General features: G+C 37.7%; 1 protein-coding gene across 2 annotated transcripts in view; it reads left to right on the top strand.

The window, feature by feature from the left end:
* dcbld2 (discoidin, CUB and LCCL domain containing 2) overlaps positions 1–15,116 on the top strand; it is a 41,354-nt gene that overhangs the window by 17,403 nt on the left and 8,835 nt on the right. For both annotated transcript variants that reach the window (NM_001080171.2, XM_087266618.1), the window contains exons 6-10: positions 4,308–4,441; positions 8,457–8,497; positions 8,714–8,929; positions 9,432–9,556; positions 14,224–14,371. In NM_001080171.2, the coding sequence (NP_001073640.2) occupies positions 4,308–4,441; positions 8,457–8,497; positions 8,714–8,929; positions 9,432–9,556; positions 14,224–14,371 (664 nt within the window). The remainder of the gene's footprint in view (positions 1–4,307; positions 4,442–8,456; positions 8,498–8,713; positions 8,930–9,431; positions 9,557–14,223; positions 14,372–15,116) is intronic.

The raw sequence follows: 15,116 nt of genomic DNA, 5'->3' as shown, positions 1-15,116 counted from the left end.
TCATTGCAAATGATTCTGTGTGTCAGTTTTGGAGCTCTTGGTCTCTTAGGGGCGTGTCGGTATGTGTTTGGATGTATGCGCGCGTGTGTGTTTTTATGTGTGTATGACAGCGTGTTTCTCGGGGAGATGTTAGATCAGGTTTGGCCGAGTGGTTTTCTAATGCAGACCAGCTGACAACAGTCTTGTTTCTCAGCTCAGATTCTGCCTCAGAATTAGTGTGGGACTCATATGACGCCTTGCAAATGTGTGTGTGTGTGTTGTTAGTGGCATGAGTGGTGCTTTATTTTGCCCAGAGGAAGTGGTGCATGTTTGCGGTGTCGCTGTGTGGGGGTGTTGAGAGTTTCCCTGGTGTGTGTGGCTGTTGAGAGTTTGTCGAGTGTTTGTGGTCTCTCTTTGGTTTGGAATCTCAACTCTCTGTGTGTGTGTGTGTGTGTGTGTGTGTGTGTGTGTGTGGGTGTGTGTAGTCAAAACTGTCATTTTTTTCTTTTTAAACTAGTAATTTTGCTGTTATTCCAGTGGTGGGCAGCAAGTGTTTCTGGCCCTGTTCACTCTGCAGATAAATGTGGTTGTCATTACTTTTGGTCTTATTGCTTATTAGTCGTGTTTCAGTATGATGTGCATCCAAGCACCTCTGTGAATCTAAGTGAAACATAAATCACGCATCTGTGGATCAGATTGTTTCAAACTTTTTTATTAAGAGCGTTCTGCTTGCTGACAGGTCTATAAGACTGATTTAAAAGCATCTTATTGTGTTGCGCTCATGTGCACAACAGACATTTGTGCCGTTACTGTGATGTTGATTGTTTATTTGATTAATTGGGCAGCTCTCGGATGTTAGACTTGCTTTTAAAGCCCTAATTCAACAAAGTGGTGGGAAGGATGTGCATTAGGTGTGTAAATGATAGTGGCGTTTTTGTCCTTTATGTGCTGCCACAGCAGATGGTAAGTGTTGTACGTTTCCTGTCACCTCATAAGCTGCTAAATGAGTTGTGTATTTCTGGCAAGCTTTAGCGCTGCACTTCAACATTATTTCAAGGAATGCATGCAGAATAGCATTGTAAAGTCAACATTGACAATTGAAATTGATTGACCAGTCCAAGTTGCCACTTAGTAAACATTTCTTTAATTTATGTAAACAGTTGTTTTTGTTGTTTTTTCACTAAACATTTATGCTCACTAGCATTTTTTCAGTATGACGTGATGTGGCATGTGACTGTCATATTTTTAATTTCAATAAATATTACAAAAGTGTAACTAAAATGATATTATTGCAATATTTAAATTACAAAAGTAACCTTAATATTTTTTCTTACAACTAAACCAAACTTTAACTACAATAAAACAGTTTGTAGAAATGTTTGAAGTAAACAAATGTACAAAACATGCCTGACTACTATGAAGAACTAGTGTAAGATTTTACAATAATGTTAATGCACTTTTAGTTAATGTTAATGCACACTGTATTGCACATTTTTTAAGAGTCGAAAAAGGTAAAGGGAATTCTTTATTTGTGACAATTCATTACCCTCATGTTGTACTAAAACGGTTTGAAATGCTTCCTTCTGTGGAAAAAAGAAAGATCTTTTTTTGTTGTTATTTTGAATTATTTGAATATACACTACCTGACAAAAGTCTTATCCAAGTTTTCTGAACAACAATTAATAACTTGACTTCTAGTTGATCATTTGGTATCAGAAGTGACTTATATGAAAGGCAAAGGCCTCTAGATTATGCTTATTTTACCAAAATAAAATATGATCATGCCTTGATTTTTTTAATTATTTAATTAGGACAGTAGGGTCTGACTTTGCTTAGACAATTGTCTTAACAGAAATAATGTACAGTATAGAATATAAAGTCATGGTGCAGTGGAAAAAGAAATAATATTGTGTATGACTCCCATGAGCTGGGACGACAGCATCCATACATTTCTGCGATGACTTATTAATAAAGTGGAATGGCAAAGAAAGTGTTCTTGCAGGACTCTCAGAGTTCATGATTCTTGGATTTATCTTCAAGGCCTCCCCTTTTCAACTCATTCTTAGACATGCTTAATAATGTTCATGTCTGGTGACTGGGCTGGCCAATCCTGAAGCATCTTGACCTTCTTTGCCTTCAGGAACTTTGATGGGGAGGCTGAAGTATGAGAAGGAGCGCTATCCTTTGTAATGCGCTGTGGTTGGTAATGTAATGGGCAGCACAAATGTCTTGATACCTCAGGCTGTTGATGTTGCCATCCACTCTGTAGATCTCTCGCATGCCCCAAACTAAATGTAACCCCAAACCATAATTTTTTCCTTTACTAAACTTGACTGATTTCTATGAGAATCTTGGGTCCATGCGGGTTCCAATAGGCCTTCTGCAGTACTTGCGATGATTGGGATGCAGTTCAACAGATGATTCATCTGAAAAATCTACCTTCTGCCACTTTTCCAAATGATCAACTAGAAGTCAAGGTATTATTTGTGGCTCTTACAACTGGGATCGAAGACAAGACTTTTGTCAGGTAGTGTAGACTGTTTAATTAAATTCAGTGGGGTGGAATCTTTGCATAGATGGAGAGCCCATTGAAATTCATTGTAGAGACAAACTGATCAGACACAGATCAAAACATCACAAATTGCTTTTAAAAATAAAAAAAACAAGATTTTTAAATCGCATGAAAATGAGTAAAGGATGACTTCTTCGGAAAATGAAGATACGGGAGTACTTTTAGACAGGCTACTTATAGTGAGTTTGGATTAATCTGATTGGATTACTAATGATTACAGAAGAGAGACCAGCCGCGATCAATCATATCACTTGCTCCTCTCGAAATTAGTTTGTGAAACTTCACTGAGTGTTGTAGGCCGAAGTAGCAGAGTGTATTAAATTGAAATTGCCTTGGGTAATTTCCTAATTTTTTTCAAAATATTTCAAAATTAAGAGAAAACATTACTTTAAATAGAACTAACTACTAATGTAGTATAAGTATAACTTTTTAAATAAAAACTTGTTGTAATAAAAACATAAGCAATCACATGTACAACACAGTGGACTTTAATGCTGAATGCACGAGTCAAGCAGAATCTGCCTTTGGCTTGATTTGCTCATCAAAGTCTCTGCATTGTCTGCTGACATTATGCACATTTAAACAAAATCTAAAATGTAATTGAATCATTTAATTTCAGTTAGCTTTTAACAATATAACAAACAAAGCGTTTTTATTAAATTTGAATTGACAATCTCAAAACCATCCTCATCATTCTCCCTCTCTTCTCAAATGGGATGGCGGACTTAATGAAAGGTTATCCTTGGGCCAACTTTGGTTTAACCGATGTTTAAATTTAATAGATTCTGAGAGAAGTGTCTAATGATCTCCAAGGTGGAATATTGTTAAAAATTCATTCATTAATTTTTTTTCGGCTTAGTCCCTTTATTAATCCGGGGTCACCACAGTGTAATGAACCGCCAACTTATCCAGCACATGTTTTACGCAGCGCAAGCCCTTCCAGCAGCAGCCCATCACTGGGAAACCCCCATACACAGTCAATCACACACAAATGGTACAGACAATTTTACCTACCCAATTCGCCTGTACCACATGTCTTTGGACTTGTGGGGGAAGCCGGAGCACCCGTAGGAAACCCACGCGAACACAGGGAGAACATGTAAACTCCACACAGAAACCCCAACTGACCCAGCCGAGGCTCAAACCAGCGACCTTTTTGTTGTGAGGCGAACATCACCATTGTTACAAATTGAATACCAAAATGAAAGAAAATAATCCGTTTCTGTTTTTTAAGTGTATAAATTTAAATTATTATTTTTTTTTTATTTTAATTCTATTACTAAAGTTTTCAGCGTCGCTTGATTCAAAATTTTATCTTTTTAATTTATCATAAACAGATTTGTTTTGGGAAAACTAATACGATTTTTCGTATTCTTTCATTAAAATAGTTCAAAAGAACCCATTTTTCAAAATCGAAATCTTTTGTAGCATTATAAACGGCTTTCTGTCATTTTTGATCAATTTAATGCATTCTTATCGGGAAAAAAAGTTTAAATGTAATATCTTCCTGACCCCAAACTTTTGCAAAGTATTGTATACACAGTTGTCATTCCCCAAAACTTTGTATGTATATGTGTGTCCTGTGAGAGCTCTATGTGTGTAACTCCAGAAGTTGTTCCTCCACTGAATCATCCATCACTCTTCATCACGGTGGCATAACCGATAGCTCTGCAGTTCTCCTTGAAGGATGTGAGCTCAGCTTGCGGGTTTGAGGTGCGTGAGTCAGTGTCAGCTGTGTCTCTGTGTGTTTCTGCAGTCTTCTCCTCTGTGCCTGGCCGGCATTCATGCGGGTGTGCTGTCCAACACTCTGGGGGGGCAGATCAGTGTGGTCAGCAGCAAAGGCATCCCACACTACGAAAGCTCACTGGCTAACAATGTGACATCTGTGCCGTGAGTAACCCATTTGCATTCCTCCTCGCTTTCTTCATGGGAAAATCTATTTCTTTTGATTACCGGGCTTGCAAGGCAGTGCAGTTTTGAAATGACTCTAAACGTTTGTTTTCCTCTGTATTTTTGCTAATTCTTTTTGTTTGAGTGTTTAATGCAGGACTTACTATTCTGCCATGGAGCTTTTATTAAAAGATATTCAGATTATTTACTCAATTTTGTGCCTGATAACTGATATTCTGAGCCAGTTTAATTAATGTTTTACTTTTGTTTTTGACACAGTGAACAACAGCACTCAGCTCAACATGGTATTCTATTTTTAACACTTTTGTCAATGCTGTCATTTTACTGTCGTCTGTAATTTCGGTCATCCTCAAACAAAAAGATGTCGGAAGGATGAGTAGTTTTTATGTAATAAATAATCTTCAGATTACAGCAATAAAAACAACATCTTTTTATTCGTAATAGCAGCAGCAACACTATTATTAATTAAATCTGAAATAAATCTTAAGTTTTTAAATGGGCAGCAAAGATAACAGGAGGTTTATTACAGTCTTAATTATAATGAATTGAAGCTACAGTTTAAATTAATTGTTTGGTGTGCTGAGTGAAGAAAAAACTTAACGTTGTCCAGAAAGTAACAAACAAAACAGCGAATACATCGGTTCAGCTGAGGCCATTTTAACTTTCATGTTATCTGTATAATTAATAATGTTTTTGTCAGTTTAGACAAGAAGTTCTTGCTGACAGATGGCTATTTTTATCCATGCGCTGATGCCCTCAAAATGCAATCACTTGCGGAGACAGTAAACACTTTTTAAAGAACTGGTAATTACTTGCATTCTTATTGGCCAAATAAAGATTATATGCAGTATAAGTTTGCTCATTTATTTATTGAAACTTTAAGGAATAAATAATAATGGCTTGTGTATTTATGTTGTAAAAACAGATTAAAATGGGTTAATTAATGTCATTTGTAAGCAAATCGCTTTTTTAATTAAAGGGATTTTAATTAAACTGAATATTCTGCTATAATTTACTCACCCTTGACTTGTTACAAACCAGTTTTTGACCCGGTGAACACAAAACAAAAATTATTTTGAAAAGTGTTGGAAACTATTATTTACTTTCATAGTGTTTGTTTTTCCTACTATGGAAGTTGTTGCCACATAGGCTCATTCTAAAAACGTAGCCCTGTATACATTTCTGGAGATCGTGAATTATGTAGCCAGAACTATGTATGGCTGCATTTCATCTTTAAAACGAATGCTACGGGGTGTTATGATGCCGCTCCTTTTCGCAGCTGACCGCTTACCTCCATATTGACGGCTTTCCCGCTATAACCAGTTTGTCCGGTTAGCTCGGCAAGTTTATAGGCAGACTTGAGACGCAGAAAGGAGTTGAACACGATGACAGGGTTCGAGTCTGGTGAAGAACGGTTCCAGAAAGCAGACAAAAACAGAAAAATAAAATAAACAAGTAAATAACAGGGTGAGAATGTGGATAGAAAAAAATCTATCAGGAGCTATATAGTCAAAATAAGATCATAATCATATTATTTAACTTTGGTTTTGACGAGTTCCAAAACTCACTGCGTGCCGACACCTGTACAAAAAAGGCTGTTACCTCTGCCATAAAATGCACCCCTTCTGAAATGTGAATCTATTAACTTAAATTGATAATTTTTTAATACCAGCATTATGAGAGTGAACCAATGGGAATAACCCTTCCCTTACAGAAGATTATAGAATTCTTTTTTTTTTATTTTTATTTTTTTACTTTTTTTTGTAAACCTAGTGCATTTTATAAATGTGTTTCACTTGTTGTTTTTGCTTTATCCATTAAGATAATCATATTACATATTAATCAATTATTTATGGCATACATTGGTTTTTATGTAGACTGAGAATCTCAATAAAAGTTTGAAAGGGGTGCATCTAACTGCAGGGATGCACTTCTCGGCACAACACCTGTAGCACAAGGCATGTGCGGCACGTAAGCAGTGCATATTTTTTTCCCACATGCATGTTCACAACCAGGATTTATATCGGGAGTGGGAACGCAAGCAGCTTGTCAAGCAGGAGCGGTGCGAGAGGCGCGCGGGTATGTTTTTTGCGCGCATGCGTCAATTTGTTTTTGATTACATTGCTTTCACCAGTGTTGGTTTGGTTGCACATAGAAAATACCATCTTTATATAATGTTAAAAGTCGTTTAACCGTCTTTATTATAACAGAATAAATATTTCACGGAGATGATTTTACTGCGTGAGAAAAGTGAAGTGTGGTGTGAGAGCGTGAGAATACGGTCGATTGCGTGACTCTCACGCCAAATGCGTGAGAGTTGGCAACTCTGTCGACAGCGGCCTCTGGTGGATTTATGCGAGAACAGCATGCTCGAATGGCACTCATGAGAGAAATTTGAGATCTCTAAAAGCATACACATCGGCCTCTAATGGATTCGCGAAAACGAAAACTGCAACAACAAAAAAACGTAGCTCCTGAGATGTATTTGGTGCTCCGCAGAATGGGGTACATAACCAGAATGAGCCTGGATTGAGTCAATGGGTACATGTTTCAACATTCTTCAATCTTTTGCATTCAACAGAACAAAAACGGGTTTGGAACAAGTCAAGGGTGAGTAACTGATGACAGAATTTTTGTGTGAACAATCCCTTTAGGTTATTTGAGATTTTATGTACAGTATTAGCCAAAAGTCAATCCTGGAAAATATATTCCTTGACCTTTTATTTAAACATTAATGTTATGTTGATATAGATTTCGTTGGCATTTTGCCTAGCTGTGCTTAGAGAGTGCAACATTTTTTGTATATTTTTATATTTTTATCATTTTCGGCCACTACTGTATGTCCTTCATAATTTTTTTTGTCTGCATACATTTTCATAGTCATTTATTCACAATTGTTTTTTTTAACCTTGTGTATCCTGATGTTTTTATATATTTACAAATTCTGGTCACTGTGCAAGACTATCTGTCATTCCCAAGGTAAACTAATGCTGTATTGGCTGCAAAAGGAGGCCGTAAACCATACTAATGAATTATTATAGTCTGAAACCAGGCATTTCGATTTTATTTTACAACCACTGTATATTTATATACACTCTCAGAAATAAAGGTACAGGAGTTGTCACTAGGCCGGTACCTTTTCAAAAGGTACATACTTGTACCTGAGGAGTCCATAATGGTAGCTCAAAGGTACTTTTTAGGTACATTTGGGCAATAACATGCACCTTTGAGGTACCACTGGGGACTCTTTGGGTACAAATAAGTATCTTTTGAAAGGGTACCACCCCAGTGACAACTCCTGTACCTTCATTTCTGAGAGTGTAGTGTAAAATAAATGTAAAAGTAATCAAACTGTCATTTTTTTGTCAACTATTTCGCCTGTATGTTTTTTTCACCTTGCAATTATAAGTTAGAAAGTACATTTTATGGATGCTTTTGACTCCTTTCACTTTTTTCATATTGTAATCAAATTGCACTTTTTGTTTTTTGTTCAGAGTGCATCGAGGTGAATTAATGTAGTGATCAAGTACTGTCATAAACAACAAAGCAGCACATAGATCCGTCTTGGCATTATGAATCACGTGTTGCCATAGAAACGAACACTTTCTGAGTCAGAGGACCTGAACTGCTCTAAATTGTCATCTGGTAATTATGGTAATTCTGACATGACGTGAACACAGCATAAGTGACAGCCTAACATTTGCATACTGGATGTACGTGTATTGCCCCCAAAAATGATATTTTGCTGTGTGTGTTGATTCCTATGCACATTTAGTAGAAAACCAAATGTGTGCAAAACATCTCTCATTTCATTCACACGCAATTGAAGCCCCAAAAACTAAATTTACTTAAGGGTTTTGCTGCCTTGCAAGCACCGATGTTTCCTTCTTTAAATGCAAATCTAGTTTGATTGCGAATCCTTGGCTTGTATATTGTTGATGAATGGATTGATTGCTAGACAGAATGACAGCTCTGCGTCTTTCTCCTTTTACAGTGGAAATCTCTCCCCGAGCCTTTTTACTTTCAAGACCAGCGGTGAGTGAATCAGTAATGTATCAAACCCACTGTCAGTGTTTACCATTTACCCTCCAGTTTTGCCATCGCAATAGTTCAAAAATGATTTTATATAACTTCAATAAAGAAGTTTAAAATTTAATAAAGAAGTTTGTTCTTCATTCCTGTCACTTCTATAGAAATGGCCTGCACTTTGGCGCTCTAATAATAGAAACTTTAATTTTCTCCCACTTGAAGGTTGCTATGGTACTTTGGGTTTGGAGTCGGGGGTGGTGAGCGACTCTCAGATCACGGCCTCATCCGAGTGGGAATGGGGCGGTCATGGAAAACAGCCCACCGTCTGGGGCCCTACGGGGGCCCGCCTCAAAACTCCAGGACGTCCGTGGGCTGCAGCCAACAGCGACACCAAAGAATGGATTCAAGTGGACTTAAAGAAAGAGAAAAAAATAACAGGTATGCTCGTGTGTGCTTGAGTGTGTGTACAGGTTTTAGTGGTTTATAAGGACATATATTTGTAAATTGGCATTGGTATGTCCTAGGTATTACAATGTTTAGGTAATTTAGGAGTACATAACATATGTAACTCAAAATTGTAAAAAGTCATACTTAATGGGGTCTTTTCGATTGAATGTCATTATTAATTCGTCACATTTATTGTATTATTTGATAACAGAGGAAAACGTAATTGTTTTATGTTCAATCCACTTAAATTAGTAAAAACTATTAAGTTAACTTCATTGTTTCATGTTGACCTAACACAAATTGATTGTGTGGAAACCAGCATTTTTTTACAGTGTAAGGGTAGGGATAGGGTAAGGTTATATAATAAGTGTTTTTTTACAGTGTAAAGTATAATATGCCTATGGAGAGTCTTCATAAACCACAACAACAAATGTGTGTGTGTGTTAGAGAGAGAACTCTTTTGATTGATCAGTCATTTAAATCTACTTCTCAGGCATTACCACCACTGGCTCCACACTCCCAGAGTATCAGTTTTACGTTTCAGCCTATGAGGTGTTATATAGCCATGATGGACAGCAGTGGAAAACCTATCAAGAAGTGGGATCAGATAAAAACAAGGTATGGAGGATTGTTTACATTGTGTTAGCTTAGCTCTGTTACTAATAGTTAAAGAGCCCATATTATACATGAAATAGGGTCATATCTTGGTTGTAAGGGTCTCCAACAACAGTCTAATATGCATGCAAGGTCAAAAAACACTTTCATGGTCTTATAATCTGCATTTATTTTTACCTAATTATTCCAGCGACTCCCGTATGAATCGTCCAGTGATTCATTTGTTCCCAAACCCCTCCTTAGCGCGAAGCTAATCTGCGCTGATTGGACCGATGACAGTCTGTTGCGATTGGTCAACTGCCTTTAGTCAGAGAGTGAAATGCCCAATAGCTAATCAGCAATATAAAAGTAATCGCAGTTCATACATGCTCGATAGTGTAGGCGTGGATTTTAGCTGCCAGTGGGTCAATGTAAATACAGACGACTAACTATTTTATTGAGCAAAAACTCCAAAAACTGTCGAGATCTCCTAGCTTGTCTCAGTCTGCTCTTTTCACAGACACACACACAAACACACATATTGCCCTCGTCCTTGCGCGCGCGCACACACACACAAAAACACACACACCTCCGGACAACAATGCGCGCACAAACACACACACATACCTCTGGACGACAGCGCACGCACGCACACACTACCCTCGTCCACGGAGCTCCGTAAACAAAGCAGCGCACGTCGTGTTTTTAACGTGACATTGCACGCGATAAGAGAATATAGCCAGTTAACCTGATACAGTACACGCGGTTACAAGTAACAAATCACAACTAAATACATTTGCAAGCTAGAGTAAACGAGGCAACAACTTTAATCGCACGTACTTACACTTCAGAAATGGAGGAAGAAACCCATCCTGACGTCCATCAGTAAGTTACTCTTTACTGATCCTTCCTTTAACAAATGCCGATGAAGTATTCTTTGTAGCATGTAGTTTCCAGAAGTTTCCAGTAGTTTCCAACTGCTTGGTTATAATGCTGAGGTTTCATCTTTGGGTAGAGACTCGATATAATATCCATCTGCAGTGTGATTTCAATCGACCGGCATGTTTGTGTGTGTGTGTTTGTGGGGGTGTGTGTGTGTGTCTGGGTTTCTATGTCAGAGAGCGAGGCCTCAGGTTTCAATTCTCCCGGGTTTGCGCATGCACGTGAATAACTTGGTTTCGTTAGTACGTTATGGCGAAACACCTAATGACTCGGTATCAAGGCAACTCGTTTGAAGCACTATGAGTCGACTCTTTTATAGATGAATCAACCGTTTTAAACACTGTACTCTTACAGATTTAAGCCTTAGCTGGATACTTCACTTCACTTAGAGCTGTGTTACACACTACATGGAGGGGAATTTTCAAAAACCCATAATATGGGCTCTTTAACATGTCGTGAAAGACAACATCCTAATCATCAGGAAATGTTGTAAATTGATTATTTGGAGTGCTCGACATTGGCAGCAACACAAAGCATGACTTGAAATTCATTTTATAATTCAGTTTGATGCTAATACGACATATTTGAAGAGGGAAAAAATATAGATCCCTCATTAAAAACACAAATATTGGGTAAAATCTAAGTTTTATCTACCATTTTTTCTGGGAGGCAAAATGGTGGCTCAGTGGTTAGCAAGAAGGTCGCTGGTTTGAGTCCCAGCTAGGCCAGTTGGCATTCCTGTGTGGAGTTTGCATGTTCTCTCTGTGTTCGTGTGGGTTTCCTACAGGTGCTCCAGTTTCCCCAAGAGTCCAAAAACATGCGCTATAGGTGAATTGGGTACGCTAAATTGGCCGTAGTGTATGTGTGTGAATAAGAGTGTATGGATGTTTCCCAGTACTGGGTTGCAGCTGGATAGGCATTTGCTGTGTAAAACATATGCTGAATAAGTTGCCGGTTCATTCCGCTGTGGCGACCCCTGATAAATAATAGTCGAAGGAAAATAAATGAATGGATTTTCTGGGAAATAACTCAATTCTGACTTTAGTCAATCAAAAATGCATAGTTTAGAGAAAAAGAAATGAATAAGGATCAGTATTGATGAGATTTACAGTACAAATATATTCCTGTGACTCCACAAAAAAAAGGAATGAAAAGTATAATTAAAACGAACAGAAATTTTTGTAGCATTCATTTTTATCAACATCTATGAAAAACCTCAAGCCTATATACACATATTTAAAGATTAATCAAGTCTTAGGCTGGGCACACATCACAAGATAATCAGTCTGATTTTGAGCCAATTTCTTCTCTTCCGACAATCTTAGGTAAATATACAGATGATCTGGGTGGCTCTAAAGATTATCTAATCGAATTTTCCTGTGGTGTGAGGCGTGTTAAGAGTAACTTAATTTGCTCGTAAGAATGTTGTAGGCACTCCAATCACAAATCGTAAATATTCAACATGTTGAATATTTACAATCAGTAATCCTGGTGTGTGAGGGGAACCCAGAGGACAAGAGCCAGATGAGTCAGAGATTATCACTTGAAATGAAACAATATCCAATCAGAAAGCAAACTGACAGAAGACACATAACAAACATAGGCAAGGAGCAGCAGCACAAAGTAAAATGGATTTGGACAGCAGAGATGGAGGATCAGCTTGTCGAACATCATCAATGTTTATTTGTCTGCCATGTTTACTCTTAAGGCTCGAGAGATTTTGCAAGATTTCCTGTGTTCACATTTGGAATAAATCAGGAGAATCTGTAGGTCTGTGTTGTCTTTGACACATCACGGTACTGTACACACTAAAGCGTGTTTATATATATATATATATATATATATATATATATATATATATATATATATATATATATATATTAGGGCAAAATGTAGAATTTTTTGGCCTCATTTTTGTGGTCTCTACCACAAAATAAAATTATAAGATCATATATTATAAGATAAGTGTGTACCCAGCCTTAAATAAGTTTCGATTTACTATGTGCTGGTAGTAAATACAAATAATCAAGTCATATTTAGCACCAATCCAAATGTGACGTTAATATATCGAGTCACTTTAAAATATGAGACTCTGCGCATTTCAGATGAAAAAAACTATTATAAAAATATATATATATATATATTTCATTTCATTATTTTATTTTGTTTTATTTTGTTTCATTTAATTCTATTTTTGTTCATTCATTCATTCATTTTCTTTTCGGCTTAGTTAATAATCAGGAGTCGCCACAGCAGATTGAACCGCTAACTTATCTAGCACGTTTTATGCAGCCGATCCCCTTCCAGCCACAACCCATCACTGGGAAACACCCATACACACTCATTCAAACACATACACTACGAACAATTTAACCTACCCAATTCACCTATACCACATGTCATTGGACTTGTGGGGTAAACCGGAGAACCTGGGGGGAACTTGAGGAGAACATGCTCAAGTAAGAACAAGAGAAGAGAACAAACTCAACACAGAAACGCCAACTGACCCAGTTGAGGCTCGAACCAGCAGCCTTCTTGCTGTCAGGCTAACGTACTACCCGCTGCGCCACCGCTTTATTTTATTTTATCTTAATTTCGTCCGCTTTTTCGGGATCGGGTCGCGGGGCCAGCAGTCTTAGGAGAGAACCTCAGACTTCCCTCTCCCCAGACACTTCCTCGAGCTCCTCTGGGGGGATCCCGAGGCATTGCCAGGCCAGCCAAGAGACATAATCCCTCCAGCGTGTCCTGGGTCTTCCCCGAGACCTCCTCCCAGTGGGACATGACTAGAACACCTCCCTAGGTAGGCATCCAGGAGGCATCCGAAACAAATGCCCAAGCCATCTCAACCAGCTCTGCTCAGAGCTCCTCCCGGGTGACAGAGATTCTCACCCTATCTGTAAGAGTGTGACCTTAATGAAAGAAAACTCATTTCAGCTGCTTAAAAAACTGTTTTAGATTTTTATTTGATGTATTATCATTATTATTATTATTTAGGTATTTTACTCGTGTATTATTTATTGCTGTTGACGAATTGTTAGAATATTTTTATAATTATAGAAAAGTGATATTTATAAAATGTGGTTAAATTGATCTGGGTTTTTTGACAGCTATAGAAGCTGAAATGGCAATAAAATCTTAATTTTCTTTCTCTCTCTTGTATCCGAGATCTTGTCCTTTCGTTTATGACCCAAAACTCATGACTATAGGTGAGAGTAGGAATGTAATTTTACCAGTAAATCGAGAGCTTTGCCTTTTGGCTCTGCTCCTTCTTTACCACAACAGACCGATACATCGACCCCATTACTGCTGTCGCTGCACCAATCTGCCTGTCAATCTCATGTTCCATCCTTCCCTCACTCATGAACTGTTTTATTTTATTTTATTTTATTTTATTTTAGCAGAAATTGAATTTGGCCAACACAAGCTTAGCTGAAAGCATATCCAGCTGAGTTTGTTTTGAAGCAGTGTGTTTTGTGTTTGTGTGGTGTGAATAAAGTGTTGGTATTGTCACTGCTGCAGAATGACATCACTTTCTTTGTATATTTGTAGGAAAAAAAGGGTTTTACATTCTTGAGGTTTTAGGAGGCTGAAATGAAAGTGCACTCTGTGGTCATTAATAATGAATGTCCATCGACTGTCAGCGGGCTTAACGAGAGATGCATTGATTAGGCGTAAATAAGACGAACCTTGAGCTGAGGCCAAATGTTCTTTGTTGCTAAAGCCTCGTTGTCCTTGTGTCTCTGAAACAGATTTTCCAAGGTAACACCCACTATCTGCAGGAGGTGCGAAACAACTTTATTCCTCCAATTGAGGCACGCTTTCTCCGAATATGTCCCTTACAGTGGCACCAGAGGATCGCCCTTAAAATGGAACTGCTGGGCTGCCAACCCCATGCAGGTGAGAAAACCGCTCACTTGTTCACTCATTCACTAATCCCTATATAGTGGATGGCAGCTTGAGTTGACTATATTAGGAAAGAGGGGATGAAAATGAGTGAGTGAATTTAGACGGTGGTTAAAATAGTGTGACCCAGAAAACAGTCTGTGCCGACTATTTGGTGATAAACATTACACGTTGTAATACAGTGGGCGGGGAAATTATTCAACACGTCAAGTTTTTTTTTTTTCTTGGGAAAAATGTTCTAAAGGAGCTGTTGAGATGGAATTGAACCAGAATTTGGTAAAAACCCAAACAATACAAACATAAAAATAAAACAAAACAAAAAAGTGCAATGTTTTTGTGTAATAGCAATGGAATGATACTAGGAGAAAGTAATGAACTACTGAAATGTATTTAATACTTTTATATTAAATAAGAAATTTTTTTATTAGTGATGCAGATCAAAGACGACTTTCATAAAGACTTTCTCATAAGTCACATGCATTGCTCAGGTGTGAGTTTTTCCAAAGACTTCAACAGAGTGTAAAAATCTTCATGGTTCTGTTGATCTCGTCTGTCTAATCTGATCTATGTTTAGTATTTTCTATTGGATTTAAGTCAGGTGATTGGCTGGGACATTCTACAGCTTGATTTTCTTTTTCTGAAAGCATTTGCGAGTTTCATTGGCCGTATTTTGGATCATTGTCTTACTAAAATGTTTTATCTTCATCCTCCTGGTAATGGAAATGTTAGACTAAAGCAG

This window comes from Danio rerio, chromosome 9 (genome assembly GCF_052040795.2).
Source record: "Danio rerio strain M-AB ecotype USA chromosome 9, GRCz13ab, whole genome shotgun sequence".
In the NCBI taxonomy this organism is placed as follows: Eukaryota; Metazoa; Chordata; class Actinopteri; order Cypriniformes; family Danionidae; genus Danio; species Danio rerio.
Note: the sequence above shows the minus strand (reverse complement) of the source record. Positions and strands in the feature narration are given on the sequence as shown.